The sequence below is a fragment of the Scyliorhinus canicula genome, chromosome 9 (genome assembly GCF_902713615.1).
Source record: "Scyliorhinus canicula chromosome 9, sScyCan1.1, whole genome shotgun sequence".
NCBI lineage: Eukaryota > Metazoa > Chordata > Chondrichthyes > Carcharhiniformes > Scyliorhinidae > Scyliorhinus > Scyliorhinus canicula.
In genome coordinates, this window is record NC_052154.1 from 159,640,297 (window position 1) to 159,659,398 (window position 19,102).

The 19,102-nt window shown below is 50.0% G+C and overlaps 1 protein-coding gene across 1 annotated transcript in view; it reads left to right on the forward strand.

The window, feature by feature from the left end:
• LOC119970953 (uncharacterized protein DDB_G0287625-like) overlaps positions 1-19,102 on the forward strand; it is a 79,174-nt gene that overhangs the window by 40,161 nt on the left and 19,911 nt on the right. The window contains exons 4-7 of the mRNA XM_038806065.1: positions 11,990-12,412; positions 12,533-12,595; positions 15,453-15,551; positions 18,593-18,682. Of these exons, the coding sequence (XP_038661993.1) occupies positions 11,990-12,412; positions 12,533-12,595; positions 15,453-15,551; positions 18,593-18,682 (675 nt within the window). The remainder of the gene's footprint in view (positions 1-11,989; positions 12,413-12,532; positions 12,596-15,452; positions 15,552-18,592; positions 18,683-19,102) is intronic.

A 19,102-nucleotide genomic window follows, 5' to 3' on the forward strand; every position in this document is an offset into this window, starting at 1 on the left:
CCCCTCAGTTCAAACTTAACTTTCTCAAGAGTCAAGAATTCCAACAGGTCCCCCCCGCCACGCCAGGGCACAGGGTGGAGAGGTTGCTTCCCCCACCCCCCCCCCCCCCCCCCCCCCCCCAAACGGGAGGCAGGAGTTCCGTCACCACACCAATATTTATTTACAATAACGATATTACAGGAGCAGCTACAAACAGTGCTGCTAGCAGTCCAGTCAACGTAAGACTGCTCACAAAGCCTACACAGGTGCTTATGTAGGCCCCCTCAATGGGCTATCATTGAGGGAGCTCATACTCCAATTGGCCAACCAATAAAGCCAATTGGAGTTCATTACACCCCCCCCCCCCCCCAATGTCTGAGGAATTCCTGCCAGCTGGCATTCCTCTGAGCTTCTTCCTGCTCCTCATGTCTGGGTCTGTCACCTCTGTGTCGTCCGCCGGCTCGTTCTCCGAAGTGGGTGGGGTGTACCTTATAGGTGCCCATCTTTTCCTTGACGACCTCCTTGGAAGTTGTTCTTCCTCCTCCTTGGGGAGAGGTGTCGTGGCGGTCTCGTCGAACGTGTCCATCTCCGACTCTGAAGACTGGATGGCGGGGTCTGGAGAAATTGCTCGGGGCTGGCGTGTGGGTATCCTTTCCATCTGGGCTATCCCAGCTTGAGGCGGTCCTGCTTCGCCTGCCTCCAGGTGTGGTTCCGCTGCCCTTATTTGGTCTCGGTGTTTCTTCACCACCTTACCTTCTATCGAAACCTCATAGGATATGGGCCCTGTTTGGGACTCTACCATGCCTTTGACCCACGTTGATCCATTCCCATAATTCTTGACACAAACGGTGCCCCCATCTAGAAATGTCTCTGCTGCCGACTATTATCATGCCTCCTGCGTTGGGCCTCCTGTTGTTTCTCCATTTTCCCCGTTAAATTTGGGAAAAGGAGACTCAGCCTCATTCGCAGCCGCCTTTCCATTAAGAGTTCAGCTGGTGGTATGCCCGTTGTGGAATGCGGTGTGGTCCTGTAATCAAACAGCCAGCGGGAGAGTTTTGTTTCCATTGACGCTGCCGGCTGCTTCTTGAGTCCCGCTTTAAGTTTCTGGACCGCTCTCTCTGCCAGGCCATTGGTCACTGGATGGTAAGGGGCCGTTTTGATGTGACGAACTCCGTTTTCCTTCAGGAATTTTCCAAATTCCCCACTTGTGAATGCCGTTCCGTTGTCCGACACCAATACCTCCAGAAGTCCATGTGTTGCAAACGAGGCCCTGAACTTTTCAATTGTCGATGCTGTGCTTGCTGCGTTTACCCGGTGGACATCCAACCATTTGGAGTGGGCGTCCACTATCACCAAAAACATTGAGCCCATGAAAGGGCTGGCGTGGTCAATATGCAGGCGGGTCCACGGTGTGCCTGGCCATTCCCATGGGTGCAATAGGCGCTGCTGGTGGCACTCTTTGCCCCTGTTGGCACTCCTGGCACCGACGTACCAAGGCTGCTATGTCTGTGTCCAAACCTGGCCACCAAACGTAGCTTCGAGCTAGCATCTTCATTTTAGATACCCCTGGGTGTCCGTGATGTAACTCGGTTAAGATTGCCTTACGGCCCTGAGCTGGGACTATTACCCGGGCTCCCCATAATAGGATACCGTCTTCTACGGTTATTTGGTCCCTTCTGCTCCAGTATGGGTGCATCTGGGGCTCCACTGGTCTTTCCAGTTCCCCTGTTAGCAGTAAATGCTTCATCTTGGCTAAAACTGGGTCTTTTTGCGTCCACAACCGAATATGTTGTGCGTCTACTGGTCGGGTGTCCAAAAAATCTAGAGTCGTTACTGTCTCCTCTACTTTTGGTATTTGCGGCAGAATGTCCGGGAGGGGAAGTCTGCTCAAAGCATCTGCACTTGCTACTCGCGTTCCCGTTCTGAGCGCCAGAACGTATCTATACGCCACCAGTAGCAACGCCCAGCGTTGGATTCTAGCTGATGCAATCGGGGGTATTGACTTGTCTTCTTTTAATAACCCTAATATCGGCTTATGGTCCGTCACTATGATGAATTTCCGCCCGTACAGATACTGGTGAAATTTTTTTACTGCGAATATCACCGCCAGTCCTTCCTTCTCGATTTGGGCGTACTTCCTCTCAGCCATTGCCAAGATCCTCGAAGCATAGGCTATTGGCCGTTCTTCCCCATTCCTTCCTCTATGTGCTAAGACGGCTCCTACCCCGTAGGGGGATGCATCACAAGTGACCACCAACTCCTTCCTTGGGTCATAATGCTCTAGGACATTTTCGGATGACAGCTGTTCCTTAATGTCCCTAAATGCTCGGTTTTGGCGGGCGGACCATTTCCATTCTTGCCCCTTTTTTAGTAGCTGGTGGAGGGGTTCTAGGATGGACACCCTATTTTCAATAAATTTTCCATAATAGGTTACCAACCCTAGAAATGATCGTAACTCCTGGACCGTGGTGGGAGCTGGGGCTTCTTTTATTGCCCTTACTCTGTCTTCTAATGGATGTAAGCCCGACTCGTCTACTTTACATCCCAGGTACGTCACTTGTGGGGCCAGAAAAACACATTTTTCCCTTTTTAGCCGTACGCCTGCCTTTGCGAAATGCCTGAGTACTTCCTCCAGGTTCCTTAAGTGTTCCCTGTTTGTCCTACCCGTGATTAAGACATCGTCCAAATAAATCGCCACCTGCGGTAGTCCCTGCAGAATATTTTCCATCGTACGCTGGAATATAGCACAGGCTGATGACACTCCGAAAGGTAGCCTAGTATAACGAAAAAGGCCCTTCAGGGTGTTGATCGTAGCGAACTTCTGGGAGTCCTTGTCTAGTTTTAACTGCAGGTAGGCGTGGCTCATGTCTAGTTTCGTGAACAAAAGCCCACCTGCCAATTTGGCATATAGGTCGTCTATTTTCAGGATTGGGTATTTGTCCAGCAGTGCGTATTTGTTTACCGTCTGTTTGAAATCTCCACAGAGATGTATCGAGCCATCTGGCTTCAAAATTGGTACCACCGGCGTTGCCCATTCCGAGAACTGTACTGGTCTGATAATGCCGTCGCGCCGTAACCTTTCTATTTCGTCATCTACTTTCTTCCTTAATGCAAAAGGTACCGGCCTGGCCTTACAAAATTTCGGAAGAGCTTCTGGGTCCACGTGCAAAGTTGCTTTGGTGCCTATGATTTCCCCCAAACCTTCCTGGAAGACCTCCGGGTATTTTTGGAGTACTCCACTCAACTGCCCGCTTCCACTCTGGAAAATTTTCATCCAATCTAATTTTAGGTCTTTCAGCCAGTTTCGTCCAATTAAGCTCAGTCCGGAGCCCTCTACTATCATTAACGGTAATCTGAGCAATTGTTTCTCATATTCCACGGGTACATGAGTCATGCCTAGAACTTCCAGGGATTCCCCCGTGTAGGTTTTAAGTTTCCTTGATGTTTTTGTTAGGGTTAGTGGCTGGAGTCCATCTTTGATTTTTCTAAATGCTGCCACTCCCATTACTGATACGGCCGCACCCGTGTCTATTTCCATTATTGTCGGCCGCCCGTTCACCCGTGGGGTAATCTTAATGGGTTCTGCTTTCTTCGTTGCAATATTATATAATTGTTCCCCTTCGGAGGAGGATGGGGCATCTAGGTTGTGTACTTCTGTGATGAACGGTATTAATAACTGCTGTAAACGGTACCTGACCTTTAATACCTTGCCACTTTAAGAGGCTTGGAACCCTGGGGGACTCCGCCTCTGGATACACCCCCAGGAAACGGTACATAGGATAAGGCTCCATGTGGCGAGCACACTTCTCTCGAATGCTGTCCTGTTCTCTGTATATTAAAGCCTTTTGATTACCGACTTCGCTCGCGCGTCGTAATTGAGGGTGCCTCAATTTAATATACAGACACATCAAGATGGACAGCGCTCTAAAACCGGAGAAACTCAACCTGGACGCCAGGTCGCCGGAAGCCCCGGAAATGTTTAAATATTAGCTCCGGTGATTCGAGGACTATCTGGACTCCTCAACGACTGATGTCGACAGCACTTGCAAGCTGCGCTTACTACATGGCCGGGTGGGCCACCGACTCTCCGCCGTGATTGAAAACGCTACGACCTATGATGTGGCGGTCGAAATACTGAAGAAACGCTTCATAAAACCAACTAACGAGGTACACGGCAGACATTTGCTCTCAACCTGCAGCCAGCGTTCCGGGGAAACGCTGGACGAGTTCGTGGAAAGACTCAATGCGCTCGCGAGGAACTGCAACCACAAAGCAGTAACGGCAGAAGACCACAGGAACTTACATATTCGCGACGCCCTTGTATCCGGTATCAGGTCCTCGTACATCCGGCAGTGGCTCCTAGAAGACGGGGCAAAGGATCTCCAGGGCACGGTAATGCTCGCCTCTTCTCTCGAAACGGCCCACCGTAACCTCCGTACGTACTCCGCGGACCTTGTGAACCCCTCTCGATCCCCTCCAGACTCGGCCACGCTACAGGCCTATCTACTCACGCCGGGGTTCCCCATGCTATTTCTGTGGGCAAGGCCAGCACCCACGTCAGCGTTGCCCGGCCCGATCCGCGATCTGCAACGACTGCGGGAAGAAAGGGCACTTCGCGAACGTCTGCCTGGCTGGGCCCAAAGGCCACAAACAAAACGCTGCCCAGGCCCAGAAATCAAGCTCCCGGTCTCACAGACCCCGCAACGCGACCGCGCTGCGGCCGGCCACGCCCACTTCCGACGCGTCATCGACCTCGTGCGAGTCATGGGAGCGATCATCTTGGCGGCGGCCATCTTCAAAACCCGCCACCTTCGATCGGCAGCGGCGGTGGCCATCTTGTGACTCCGGGCGGCCATTTTGTGAGTTCGACTCTGACGGCTCGCAACTAGGAGCGATCACACTCGATCAATCGTGGCCAAAACACCTGCGAAACTCAATGATGCGGGTGCGAATCAACGGCCTCAACACTCCCTGCCTATTCGACTCCGGGAGCACGGAGAGCTTTATCCATCCAGACACGGTAAGGCGCTGCTCCATGCGCACCCACCCCGCCTCCCAAACTATAGCCCTTGCCTCAGGGTCCCATTTGGTTCAAATCACGGGGTATTGTGTCACTGACCTCGCAATTCAAGGCGCTGAATACACCCGTTTTAAACTTTACATCTTTCCTCAACTCTGCGCCCCCCTGCTGCTCGGTCTGGACTTTCAGTGCAGCCACCGGAGCCTGACACTGAAGTTCTGCGGGCCCCTGCCCCCACTCACGGTATGCAGCCTGGCGACACTCAAAGTTGCGCCACCCCGCCTCTTCGCGAACCTCACTCCCGATTGTAAGCCCGTCGCCTGAGGAAGGAGCAGTGCTCCGAAAGCTCGTGTTTGAAACAAACCTGTTGGACTTTAACCTGGTGTTGTAAGACTTCTTACTGAAAGTTAAGATGATACTGGAAGTGCAGTTTTTGAGACAACGAATGCTTCCATTGCAAGAGGTGAATACTATGCCAAGTACTTATAATTTCTATTCTTATTGGTGCACTCAGTCAGATGTTCAGGCAACCCACTTTTACCAAATGGTGTAGTCCTCGCAACTCACACAACGTTCATTTCCTACTTGTGTGAGCCTGTCCTCAATTTTATGCATTTAAAATGTATGTGAGATGTTCCTCACTTATGACAGTAAATTGTATTCAGCTCTGCATACTTAAAACCAAGATGTTGCATGGCAACAGAATAGTTCCACCCTGTATATTGTAGATTTCACTCACCAACAGTTTCACATCCCTGACACTGAAATCGATGGCTTTATCCAATCAAACGCTTCCAAATCGAACCCGAGATTGAACTCAGGGTTCCAAAGTACCAAAAGGCTGCTGAATCAATCTGAGGATTTGAACCATCCCACCTACCTAAACATATTTACTGATCTGGGAGCACTGTATCAACCTAGACACGTGAATTCAGTTTTAAAAAAATATGAGAATTTTATTTCTCTTAAGAGCATATACATTCAAAATAAATGTCCGAAATCAGACAATACACTAATTTACTGTGCAACAGCCACCCACGTTTTTCAGGTGTCATCTCACGTTGAATTGATTCCTCCCCCCCACAACCCCTGCCCCCAAGTTTTACCTTTTCTTTTCATAAAGTGCATGTAACTTGAATTGTATGAAGCAGTACTAAGCTTTTACTTCACATCAGAAGCCCTCATGCTGACTATGTCATCGTTTGAGAGATCCTCACTGTCACACAGCCTTATATAAAATGTGCGCGACAAACTGAACCGAACCAGACCTGTAGCTAACATTAGAGCAATGTTGATCGCATAGCCATTCCAAATCCACTAGGGGCGCAATTCCCCCCCCCCCCCCCCCCCACCACCACGCCGGGTGGGAGAATCGTGGGGGTTGCCGGGCGAGTACCTCCACGCCGCCCCGGCACCCGCACACGATTCTCCGAACCCCCCCAAAACAGCACGCCGAGATTTACGGCAGGCCGCTCGGAAAATCGCTGCTCGCCGTTTGTAACGGGCGAGTGCCGATTCTCCGGCCCGGATGGGCCGAGCAGCCTGCCCAATATGACGCGTTCACGCCAGCGCCAACCACACCTGGTAGCTGCTGGCGTCAACAGTGCGCAAACGCTGTGGAGTGGCCTGTCCGGGGGGGGGGGGGGGGGGGGGGGGGGGGGGAGGGACGATCACGCACAGGGGGGGCGCAATCGGTGCCCACCGATTGGCAGGCCGGCGTCTCTGAAGGACGCACTCTTTTTCTCCGCCGCCCCGCAAGATCACTCCACCATTTCTTGCGGGGCGCCCGTGGGGAGGACGGGAACCATGCATGCGCGGGTTGGCAGCGGCCAACCTGCGCATGCGCGGGTGACATCATTTACGTGGCACTGCTTTTACGTGTCGCCAAGGCCTGCCGCGCGTAAATTATGTGGCACCGCTCCCACCCCTCCCCCCCGGGGGTGAGAGAATAGTGGGGGCGAGGAGCGGCCTCCGACACCGGAGTGAAACACTCCGGTTTTCACTCCGGCGTCGGCATTTCGTCTCCCGTTGGGAGAATCCTGCCCTAGATTTCACAATGAAACATTGGGCAGGATTCTTCGATTGCCAAAATCGCGTTTGGCGATCGCCCGGAGAATGCGTTTTTACGTTGGAATCAGTTCTGATGCTCCGTCTCCTCAAAAATGGGATACTCCTCACCAGGACGGCCTCAGGATGTCACCTGAAGCCCTCACCCAATGCTCTGTCCCCGATGTGCTGAGTCCCCGACGGCATGGGGCGCATGTCCTCACAACTTTCGGAGACCTCGCATGGCACCTGCGGACTGCGTCTAGTGCAGCCACAGCTGTGGGGGGGGGGGGGAGCCATTCCACTGGCAGGGAAGGCTTCGGAGAGGACTGGGTGGACTGATGGGGGATGGTCCGGTGGTGGCAAGGGGGTTTAGAGGGTGGCAGTTTCTGGCAGGCCAGGTCCACGCGCGGCCTGCGCCATGTTGTGCGTCACGGCCACCGCAGGCCACCAGCATGCGCATATGCTGCCACAGATCCGGCCATTCTGCGGCCGTATCCACAGGTAAAGCCGGTGGCTTTATGTTGCACGGTTGTTAGTCCTCTATCAGGCGGTGGATCGGTCCGGGGAGCCGCCACGTTTTTGGTCATGTGACCAGACGGAGCCTGTGGATATAGCTGCAGAATTGGAGAATCCAGCCCATTGAATTTGTGTATTGGTTAGGTATTAAATTTAACTTTATGAATGTACTCGTTTTTCTTTGAACAGGATCCATTTAGGGCAGCAAAAATTTACCCAGACAGAAAGTGGGAAATAAGATCAGGCGATCTTTGGGATCAGTTTTGGGGACCTATTTTTCAACACCTGGGACCCACCCGCGGGTCGCAACCCTCACTTTGGAAAACACTGATATCGATAATCTCAGATTGCATTTCAATGAGCGAGCAACTTTTCAATTATAATCCAGGCTTAAAGTTTCTAAAGTTGGTTTAAGAGGATTCAAAAAATTGGAAACATTTCCGATATACTAGAGATAGTCATTGTCTTCAGCATTTCATTGTCCCACCAATAATGAGTAAAAATAATGATAGTATATTGTGGGCTTTTCTGGTGGGGTTCGTTGTGGCAGAAGCATTTTTACTTTAACCACAGAGCTCGTTCAGCCTTGTGAATGAGTCCTATTTCACTTCCACCCGAGAAGTCACGGGATCGCCATAGAAGTTGGCAACTGGAACTATGTAGCACTTTCCATTGAGCATTGAAGTATCATTTGCATTCTATGAAAACAAGAATGTTACCAAATGAAGCAAGTGGGTAACTGAAGGCCCTGTGAAAAAATTAATTGGGTACTCTGAATTTAAAAAAAAGATAGCTCTCAGGCCTGTTGGGCCCAATGTTATTGCGGACCCTGAATGAGGCAAGGGAGGGGAGAGGGGCCTTGCCCCCGACGATGTCCAGAGCATTAATTTCATTGATTTTGAAGCAGGATAAGGACCCCCTCCAGTGTGGATCTTACAGGCCGATCTCGCTCCTCAACGTGGACGCAAAGCTGCTGGCCAAGATACTGGCCAGGAGGGTGGAGGATGTGGTCCCGCAGGTCATTCACGAGGACCAAACGGGGTTTGTGAAGGGGAGGCAGCTGAATGTCAATGTGAGGCGGCTTCTTAACGTCATAATAATGTCGGCGGTGGACGGGGAGGCGGAGATAGTGGCATCGATGGATGCGGAGAAAGCTTTTGACAGGGTGGAGTGGAGCTACCTTTGGGACGTGTTGAGGAGATTTGGGTTTGGTGAGGGATTTATTAGGTGGGTGAGGCTGTTGCATAATGCTCTGGTGGCGAGCGTAGTGACGAATGGGAGGAGGTCGGAGGACTTTCGGTTGTCCCGGGGGACGAGGCAGGGGTGCCCCCTGTCTCCCCTGCTCTTCGCGTTGGCGATCGAACCCCTGGCCATGGCACTGAGGGAATCGAGGAACTGGAGGGGGATTGTGCGGTGGGGGGTGAGGAGCATCGGCTGTTGCTGTACGCGGACGATTTACTGCTGTACATTGCGGATCCGGCGGGAGGGATGCCAGAGGTGATGAGGATCCTGGGGGAGTTTGGAGACTTCTCTGGCTAGAAGCTCAATGTGGGGAAGAGTGAACTGTTTGTGGTGCATATGGGGGACCAGGAGAAAGAGATAGGGGAGCTCCCGCTGAAAAGGGCAGAGAGGAGCTTCAGATACCTGGGAGTCCAGATAGCCAGGAGCTGGGGGGCCTTGCATAGGTTAAACTTCACGACGCTGGTGGAGCAGATGGAGGAGGAGTTCAGGAGGTGGGATGTGTTGCCACTCTCCCTAGCGGGCAGGCTCCAGTCGGTTAAGATGATGGTGCTCCCGAGGTTTTTGTTTCTCTTCCAGTGTTTACCCATTATGATTCCGAAGGCTTTCCTTAGGAGGGTTAACAGGAACATTACGGGGTTTGTGTGGGCACAGAAGATCCTGAGGGTGAGGAGGGTATTCTTGGAGAGAGGCAGGGAGGTGGGGGGATTGGCGCTGCCCAACCTGTGTGGGTATTACTGGGCTGCAAACGTGGCAATGATTCGTAGGTGGGTGATGGAGGGGGAGGGAGCCGCATGGAAGAGGATGGAGGCGGCGTCCTGTGTGGGAACGAGTTTAGAGGCGCTGCTAACGGCCCCGTTGCCGCTCCCCCTGGCAAGGTACTCTTCGAGTCCGGTAGTGGTGGCTGATGTACCATCGATTGCACGCGAGGCGAGTGATTTACCAAAGTCTGGCTTTAATTGACTAGAACACAGCTCTGCGATCGTCTACAGTGGAAAGGGACGATCGTCAGGCGTCTGAGCATTTATACCTCGTTAATAGAGGCGTGGTTAACTCAGCCTCTCGGCCAATCGGTCGAGAGGCACATGACCGACGAGGGCCAATGGTAAGCCAACGTTCTGGCCCAATGGCAGACGAGTATGCAGATCATATGATCACAGTGGCTACCCTCAAAGTCTGGGGGCAGTGGAGGAGGCATGGGTGGGAGTGAAGGCCTCAGTTTGGTCCCCGATATGGGGGAACCACTGGTTTGTACCAGGGAGGATATATGGAGGGTTTTTGAGTCAGCACAGGGCAGGTATCAGACAGATGGGGGACCTCTTCCTAGACGGGAAGTTTGCGACCTTAGAGGAGGTGGAGGGGAAGTGGGGTCTACCCCCAGGGAATTCCTTTAGGTACATGCAGATTAGGGCATTTGTTAGGCGGCAGGTAGCGGAGTTTCCGCTATTGCCGCCAAGGGGGGGGTTCAGGACAGGGTGCTCTTGGGGACGTGGGTTGGCGAGGGTAGGATCTCTGCAATTTATCAGGTGTTGCAGGAGGAGGAGGAGGCCTCGGTGGAGGAGCTGAAAGCCAAGTGGGAGGAGGAGTTGGGGGAGGAGATTGACGAGGGGACGTGGACGGACGCCCTGGGGAGGGTGATTCCCTCCTCTTCTTCGCACGGCTTAGTCTAATCCAGCTAAAGGTGCTGCATAGGGCGCATATGACTGGGACCAGGCTGAGCCGGTTCTTTGGGGGTGAAGGCAGATGTGGCAGGTGTTCAAGGAGCCCAGCGAATCACACCCACATGTTCTGGGCATGTCCGGCGTTGGAGGGTTTCTGGAAGGGGGTGACGGGGACCTTGTCCAAGGTGGTTGGTTCCAGGGTGGAACCTGGATGGGGGCTCGCTATTTTTGGGGTAGCATCGGAGCCGGGAGTGCAGAAGGCGAGAGAGGCCGGTATTCTGGCCTATGCGTCCCTAGTAGCCCAGCAAAGGATCCTTTTGCAGTGGTGGAACGCGAAGGCCCCGAGCCCGGAATCCTGGATCAACGACATGGCCGGGTTCATTAAACTGGAGAGGGTCATGTTTGCCTTGTGGAGGTCGGTGCAAGGGTTCTTCCGGCGGTGGCAGCCTTTTCTTGATTTCCTGGCGGAACATTAGAGGGTGGTCAACTTCAGCAGCAACCCGGGGCGGGGGGAAGAGATTGGGGGGGGGGGGGGGGGGGGGGGGGACTATGGGTTCGGTATGAGGGTTTGTTCTCATGGTTCTATGTTTATTAATCTTTCTTGTTGTTAATATATTGTTTTTGTATTGGAGGGGAGGGGTTATTGTTTTTCTCTTTTCGTTGTTGGGATAAAATTTGTTGTTGGAAAATTTGAATAAAAATTATTTTAAAAAAAAGATAGCTCTTTGTGCCAGGTTTCAACAAAGTTGTCACCATAGTGAATACATTCCACTCACCATTACATTATACGCTACTGAATACCCAATTAATTCAGAATTTCTTATGATTTAGCAACAACAACTATCTGAATATTCTGGTGTCCTCAACTCATAAAACAATGAAACAGAACACTTTGTATTGACACAGTAAAGTCCATCATTGATTTGCAGTTTGTGAATCCTACAGGTTCAAATCAGCATTATTTATGAAGCTGCTACTACATGAAGAATGATGCACAATCAATAGACACGAAACGTAGATAAAGTCCGAACGATTAGGCTTTAATACACAGGAAGTGTACCCGGCAGTAGACGTTCAGAAGAATGGCAGACTGCCGGGAACACGGGTTCTTATACCCCGCCTTGTAGGCGGAGCTATCTACCTCTTAGCCAATCGGCTGAGAGGCACATGACATACCTGGGCCAATGGGCAGTGAGTCCTCTGCACCAATGGCATCTCACACTTCCAGGTACCGTAATACCCCTACCACAAGTAACATCAGTTTACCCACTCAAAGAGGTTCTAACAATGGTTCATCAGCCCCTGAATAAATTATTTTGGAACTAAGGAATAACATCAATTTGAGAACAGTCCACATGCACTTCCGAAAAATTGAGATAGCAGCAAATGAGAACAAAGCAAACATAATCGTAAATCTTCAATGAATGTTGCTGTTAATTCAATTTGTAATTTGTCTAAACAAGAATGCTTAGGGGAGAATTGGAACAAATGGGTTTCTGTCATATTAATACATTTTGTTTTGTAGTTCCACCCTCCATCAGTGATATTAAGAAACCGGAAGAAATCAGACACAGTGAACCAGCCAATCTGAGTTGGGATGTCACTGCGTTCAGTTCAGAGGTGGTGAGCATTGTTACATCGGTGAAGAGGAAAGGGGAGCAGGAAGCAAAACAGCTATTTCACTGGGAAATACCAGCAGAGCAAGTGTCAGGACCAAAACGTGTATGTATTCCCATGAAAAATGTCCCAGATTTGTGCATGAAAGATGATTCCTTCACTGCTGAAGTTCCAGATTTACAACGTACATCTGATGGATGTTTCCTTATCCCCTGCTCCATTTCACTGAGGCCTGATATATCCAAGGACGATGGTGCTGAGTTAATCATTGAAGTTAAACAGGATTCGGAGGAAACTCAGAGTAAAAGCACAGTACTGCACGTCACAGCAGGTAATTTCTACATTTTACACATCACACAAACTTCTGTGCAACGGTGGTGAAAACCTTTAGCTGCAAATCGTAACACCAATCTCAAGATAGCTTGAAATGTTATTTCCTTTAATATTCCAGTACAATTTGCAAATCATACATCGTTCACAATTGTGGAGCCACAGTGCAATAATTTGGTCGGAGGTAATTTCCTGCTTTGTAGAAGCACTGTAGGAATCCCTGAGCTGAATGCTTGTTTACAGATTATACTGTGGGTACTATGCTGGAATTCAATGTTCATTTGAATCTTTGCAGAAAAACAGAGTAGCTTTAAAACAGCGTCAACCATTGATGATGGATGACGCCGTTTAGTGACCTGGGCGAGTGGGGGGGGGGGGGGGGGGGGGGGGGGGGGGGAGGAGGAGGAGAGAGTCCCGGCGTTTGTGTGGGGGGCGTTTGGGGGGGTGGGGGGGAGAGAGAGAGTGTCCCGGCGTTTGGGGGGGGGGGGGCGGTTGCGGCGTTTGGGGGGGTTGCGGCGTTTGGGGGGGGTTGCGGCGTTGAGAGAGGGGGGGGGGGTACCGGTGTTGAGAGAGAAGGGGGGGCAGGGAAGGATTGGACCACTTAAGGACAGTGTGGGAAATCTAATGGATTGATCCAGAGGAAATTCACGAGGTACTAAATGAGTACTTTCCATCAGTGTTCCCAAAGAAAAGTATTTTGTGGAAGTTGATTCTTGGGTAGGGTGTGGGAATAGTCTGAATCATGTTGACATCACAAAGGAGGAGGTAATGGATGTTTTAAAAGACATTAAGGTAGATAAGTCTCCTGGGCCTGATACAACCTACCCCAGATTACTGAGGGAAGCAAGGGAGGAAATTTCTGGGGCCTTGACTGACATCTTTGTATCCTCATTGGCTACAGGTGACGCTCTAGAGGACTGGACATTAGCTAATCTGGTACTGCTATTTAAGAGCGGTACCACGGAAAATCCAGGAAACTATAGGCGGGTGAGCCTCACGTCGGTAGTCGATAAATTATTGGAGAGAATTCTCAGGGGCAGGATTTATACCCATTTGGAAACAAATGGACTCATTAGTGAAAGACAGCATGGTTTTGTGAAGGGGAGGTTGTGCCTCACCAACTTGAAATGGTTTTCTGAGGCGGTGACAAAAATGATTGATATGGGGAGAGCGCTGGATGTTGTTGAGTAAAGCGTTTGACAAGGTGCCTCCTGGCAGACTGGTACAAAAGGTGAAGTTACACGGGATCAGAGGTGAGGTGACAAGATGGGTACAAAACTGGCTCGGCCACAGAAGGCAGAGGGTAGCAGTAGAGGGTGTTTTTCTGAATGGAAGATTGTGATTAGTGGTGTTCCACAGGGATCGGCGCTGGGGCCTCTGTTGTTTGTCGTATACATAAATGAGTTGGAGGAAAATGTAATTGGTCTGATTAGTAAGTTTGCGGATGACACCAAGGTTGGTGGAGTGGCAGATAGTGTTGAGGACTGTCAGAGGAAAGAGCAGGTGATAGATCGGTTGGAGACTTGGGCAGAGAAATGGCAAATGGAGTTTAATCCAGACAAATGTGAGGTAATGCATTTTGGTAGATCTAACATAAAGGGGGAATATGCAGTAAAATGCAAAATAATTCAGAATATAGATAGTCAAAGTGATCTGGGTGTACAGGTCCATAGATCTTTGAAAGTGGCAATGCAAGTAGACAAAGTAGTCAATAAAACACATAAAATGCTTGCCTTCATTGGACGGGGCATCGAGGATAAAAACTGGCAAGTCATGCTACAGTTCTAGAACCTTGATAAGGCCGCACTTGGAATATTGCGCACATTCTGATCACCACACTACCAGAAGAATGTGGAGGCTTTGGAGAGGGTGCAGAGGATGTTTACCAGGATATTGCCTGGTCTGGAGCATGTTAGCTATGAGGAGAGGCTGAATAGACTCGGACTGATTTGATTAGAGCAACGGCGATGGAGGGGTGACCTGATAGAGGCCTACAAGATTATAAGAGGCATGGATAGAGTGGATGGGCAGGCACTCTTTTCAAGGGTGGAGAGGTCAGTCACTACTGGGCATAGGTTTAAGCTCCATGGGGCAACATTTAGAGGAGATGTGTGAGGCAGGTTTTTTTACGCAGAGGACGGTGAGTGCCTGCCAGGGGAGGTTGTCGAAGCAGATACATTAACGGTATTCAAAAGGCATATCGACAAATACATGGATAGGATGGGGATAGAGGGATACGGCACTAAGAAGTGCTGAGGGTTTTTGCCAAAGGAGGTATTATGACTGGTACAGGCTTGGAGGGCTGAAGGGCTTGTTCATGTTCTGTATAGTTTTTTGAGGTGAATGAAGGAGCAGACTGGAAGAGTGATTGGCTGTGTGGTATCATTTAAATATTGGCGCTATGAGGTGATGGTGTGGCAGGATAACTCAATGTGATTTGATGCGTTCCTCACACATAAAAAAAAAAATTCAGAGTGCCCAATTCATTTTTTCCAATTAAGGGGCAATTTGGTGTGGCCAATCCACCTACCCTGCACATGTTTGGGTTGTGGGGGTGAAACCCAGGCAAACACGGGGAAAATGTGCAAACTCCACACGGACAGTGACCCAGAGCTGGGATCAAACCTGGGACCTCGGCGCCGTGAGGCAGGAGTGCTAACAACAGCACCACCATGCTGCCCCTCACACATGTATAATTAATGAGCTGAACAACACAGGGGTTGCAGGTTCAGCTGCGTCACTCCCCAGCGAAAGTCACCCCAACTTCCCCTCCCTCCAGTTGCAGGAGACTGAGGTATATTCAGGGCAACAATAGAAAATTATCAGCAATTATTATCAAAAGTAAGATGTAATTTTCCATGGGTGCGAAGATATTGACCCAAAAACTCTCTGCAAAATAATAATACTTCCCCTTCGAGAAAGATGTAACAAGGTGAGCTAAATACATATGTATTCTTTCACTCTTAACCAAATGCATCATTAATGTCTTTCCTGCTCGTTTGTACAATGTGTTTAAGCTTTGCATTTTTGTGTTCATGTAGATTCACGGAAAACCCATTTAAGTGATCAAAACAGTGATAAGAATCCATGGGAAAATTCATCGGATGAGCAAACAGACAAAGGTAAGCCAGGAACTGAAGGTGTGTCAAGGAGCAGAGTTTTTTTGTTCAATAAATATTTTATTAAGATATTTTTTGCTATTATAACAACACAATGTACATGAATCTATAAACATAGTGCAAAAGCCCTCTCCCACCCTTACAGGTCCCACCTTTATTAACCCCCTACTCTAAGCTAAACTAACCCCCCCCCCCCACCATTCTGCTGACGATTAATTTTCCGCGAAGTAGTCGTCGAACGTTTGCCACCTCCGGGCGAACTCTAACAGTGACCCTCTCAAGGTGAACTTGATTTTCTCCAAACAGACAAAGCTAGCAATGTCAGTGAGCCAGGTCTCCGACTTCGGGGGCTTTGAGTCCCTCCAAGCTAATAGTATCCGTCTCTGGGCTACCAGGGAAGCAAAGGCCAGAACGTCTGCCTCTTTCTCCTCCTGGATTACCAGGTCTTCCGACTCCCTGAAAATCGCCACCTCTGGACTCAGTGCCACCCTTGTTTTTTACACCGTCGACATAACATCTGCAAACCCCTTCCAAAATCCCCTAAGCTTCGGACATGCCCAGAACATGTGGACATGTTTCGCTGGTCCTCCCGCACATTTTGCACACCTGTCTTCCACCCCAAAGAATCTGCTCATCCGGGCCACTGTCATGTGAGCCCGGTGCACAGCCTTAAATTGTATCAGGCTGAGCCTGGCACATGTTGCGGACGCGTTGACTCTACTCAACGCCTCCGCCCATAAACCATCCTCTATCGCTCCTCCCAGCTCCTCCTCCCACTTGCGCTTCAGCTCCTTGGTCTGCGTCTGCTCTGACCCCATAAGTTCCTTATAAATGTCCGAAACGCTCCCTTCTCCTTCCCATCCTCTGGAAACTACCCTGTCCTGAAGCCCCCTTAGCGGTAGGAGCAGGAGAGTTGACACCTGTTTACGTAGGAAGTCCCGCACCTGCAGATACCTGAATCATTTTCCCTCGCCAACCCAAACGTCTCCTCCAGTGCCATACTCGGAAAGTTCACCTCTATAAACATATCCCCCATCCTCTCAATCCCTGCTATCCGCCATATTCGGTACCCCCCATCCATACTTCCCGGAGCAAACTGGTGATTATTACAGATTAGGGACCAGACCGATGCTCCCTCTGCTCCCACATGTCTCCTCCATTGCCCCCGGACTCTCAGGGCCTCCACAACCACAGGGCTGGTGGAGTACCGTGCCGGCGGAAATGGCAGAGGCGCAGTTACCAACCCCCCCAAAGTGGTGCCCTTGCATGAAGCCGCCTCCATACACTCCCATGCCGATCCCTCCCCCACCACCCACTTCCTGATCATGGCTATATTCGCCGCCCAGTAATAGTTACTAAAATTTGGCAGCGCCAGCTTGCCGTCTCCCTGACTCTGCTCAAGCATTACCTTACTTACCCGCGGGGTCTTGCCCGCACAAACAAAGCCGGCGATCACTTTGTTGACCCGTTTAAAAAAGGACTGAGGAATAAAGATGGGGAGACATTGAAACACGAACAGGAATCTCGGGAGGACCGCCATCTTTACCCTCTGCACCCTCCCAGTTAATGACAATGGGAGTGCGTCCCATCTTCGAAAATCAACCTTCATTTGGTCTACTAGCCAGGCCAGATTTAATTTATGCAGCCATTCCCATTCCTGCACCACTTGAATGCCTCGGCACCTAAAACTTCCCCCTCCTAATCTAAATGGCAGCTCCCTCTATCACCTCTCCTGTCCCCTCGCCTGGACTGCAAACATCTCACTTTTCCCATTTTTAGCTTATACCCTGAAAACCGACCTAGAATCCTCATGATTTCTTCCATCCCTTCTAATGGGTCCGATACATATAGAAGCAGGTCGTCTGCATAGAGCGAGACTCTGTGCTCCACCACACCCCACACCCCTCCCCCCCCCCCAGCTCCCTCCCCGGACTAGCCCCTTCCAGCCCCTTGAGGCTCTCAGAGCAATTGCTAACAGCTCTATAGCTAGCGCGAACAACAGTGGAGAGAGGGGGCATCCCTATCTAGTCCCCTGGTGCAGTATGAAATAGTCCGATGTAGTCCTATTCATCCATACACTTAGCTCAGGAGCCTGATACAGCAACCTGACCCAGTCAATAATGCCCCGCCCAAATCCAAACGATCGCAGTACCTCCCACAGATAATCCCATTCTACCCGATCAAAAGCCTTTTCTGCATCCATTGTGATCACTATCTCAACCTCCCACCATCCGGGGGCATCATGATCACATTTAACAGCCTTCTTCCATTGGCCACCAACTGCCTACCCTTAACAAACCCCACCTGGTCCTCCCCAATAACGTCCGGAACACAATCCTCAATCTTAGAGGACAGAATTTTGGCCAGCAGTTGGCGTCCACATTCAGCAGGGATATCGACCTGTAGGACCCACACAGCTCCGGGTTCTTGTCCCGCTTCAGAATCAGCGAAATTGTTGCCTGTGACATCGGCAGGGGCAGCACGCCTCTTTCCCTTGCCTCATTGAACATACTCATCAACACCAGCCCCAATATCCCAGAGAACCTTTTAGTCAAGGAGCAGAGTTGAAGAGTGATTGGCTGTGTGGTAGCATTTAAATATGGCACCGGGATATTGGTGCAATGAGGTGATGGCGTTACAGGAAGAATCCATGGGATCTGATGTGTTCCTCACACATGCATAATAAATGAGCTGAACACCACAAGATTGTGTCTGTAAGGTTCCGACACTCTCCATCAAAAATCACCCCGACTTCCTTTCCCGCCACTAGACATGGCCTCCAAAAGGGGGAATTCAGTTGCAGGAGACTGAAGTATATTCAGGGCAGCAATAGAAGCCTACCAGCAGTTATTATCAAAAGTAAGATGTAATTTTGCATCATTATTAAAGTTATTGATGCAACACCTATCTGAGAAATAGAAAATCTCTCCTCGGATAAAGATGTAATGAGCTGAGCTAAATGCATATGTATTCATTCACTATAAACCAAACACACCATTACTGTACTTCCTGATCCTTTATGCAATGTGTTTACACTGGTTTGTATTTTTGTGTTTATCTAGAATCACAGAAAACCCCTTCAAACAATCAAAATAATGCTGATAATCAAGGTAATCAAGGGGAAAGTTCATTGCATAAGACAGGAACTGAAGGTGGGCTCAATGAAGAAATAAATACTTTCAGCAAATTTTTCATCTATTCGTTCATGAGATGTGTCAAAGTTGACACCTTCCGCAATGTAAATTCTATGATTCTATGATTCATTTATACAAATTCGTAATTCTCCTTGTGGTGGTGACCTTCTTGAATCACTGTTGTTAGTGTTGTGTAGTGACATCCTCAGAGCTCTCTTGGGAGGGGTTCTCCAGGTTTTCACCCCTGTTCCGATGAAGCATTCCACATTTTTCCAAGTTGGCATTGTGGGAGTCTTGCAGTGAAGTTCCATGTTCTGATGTTCTGCCCTTATGCTTTTAATGGCACTCATTGCCTGTTTGGCAGCTGGCTTTCAGAGCAATCCTTGACCAAAAATATATATATAGTCTAACAATGGCACAGAATGTAGAAGAGTGTTC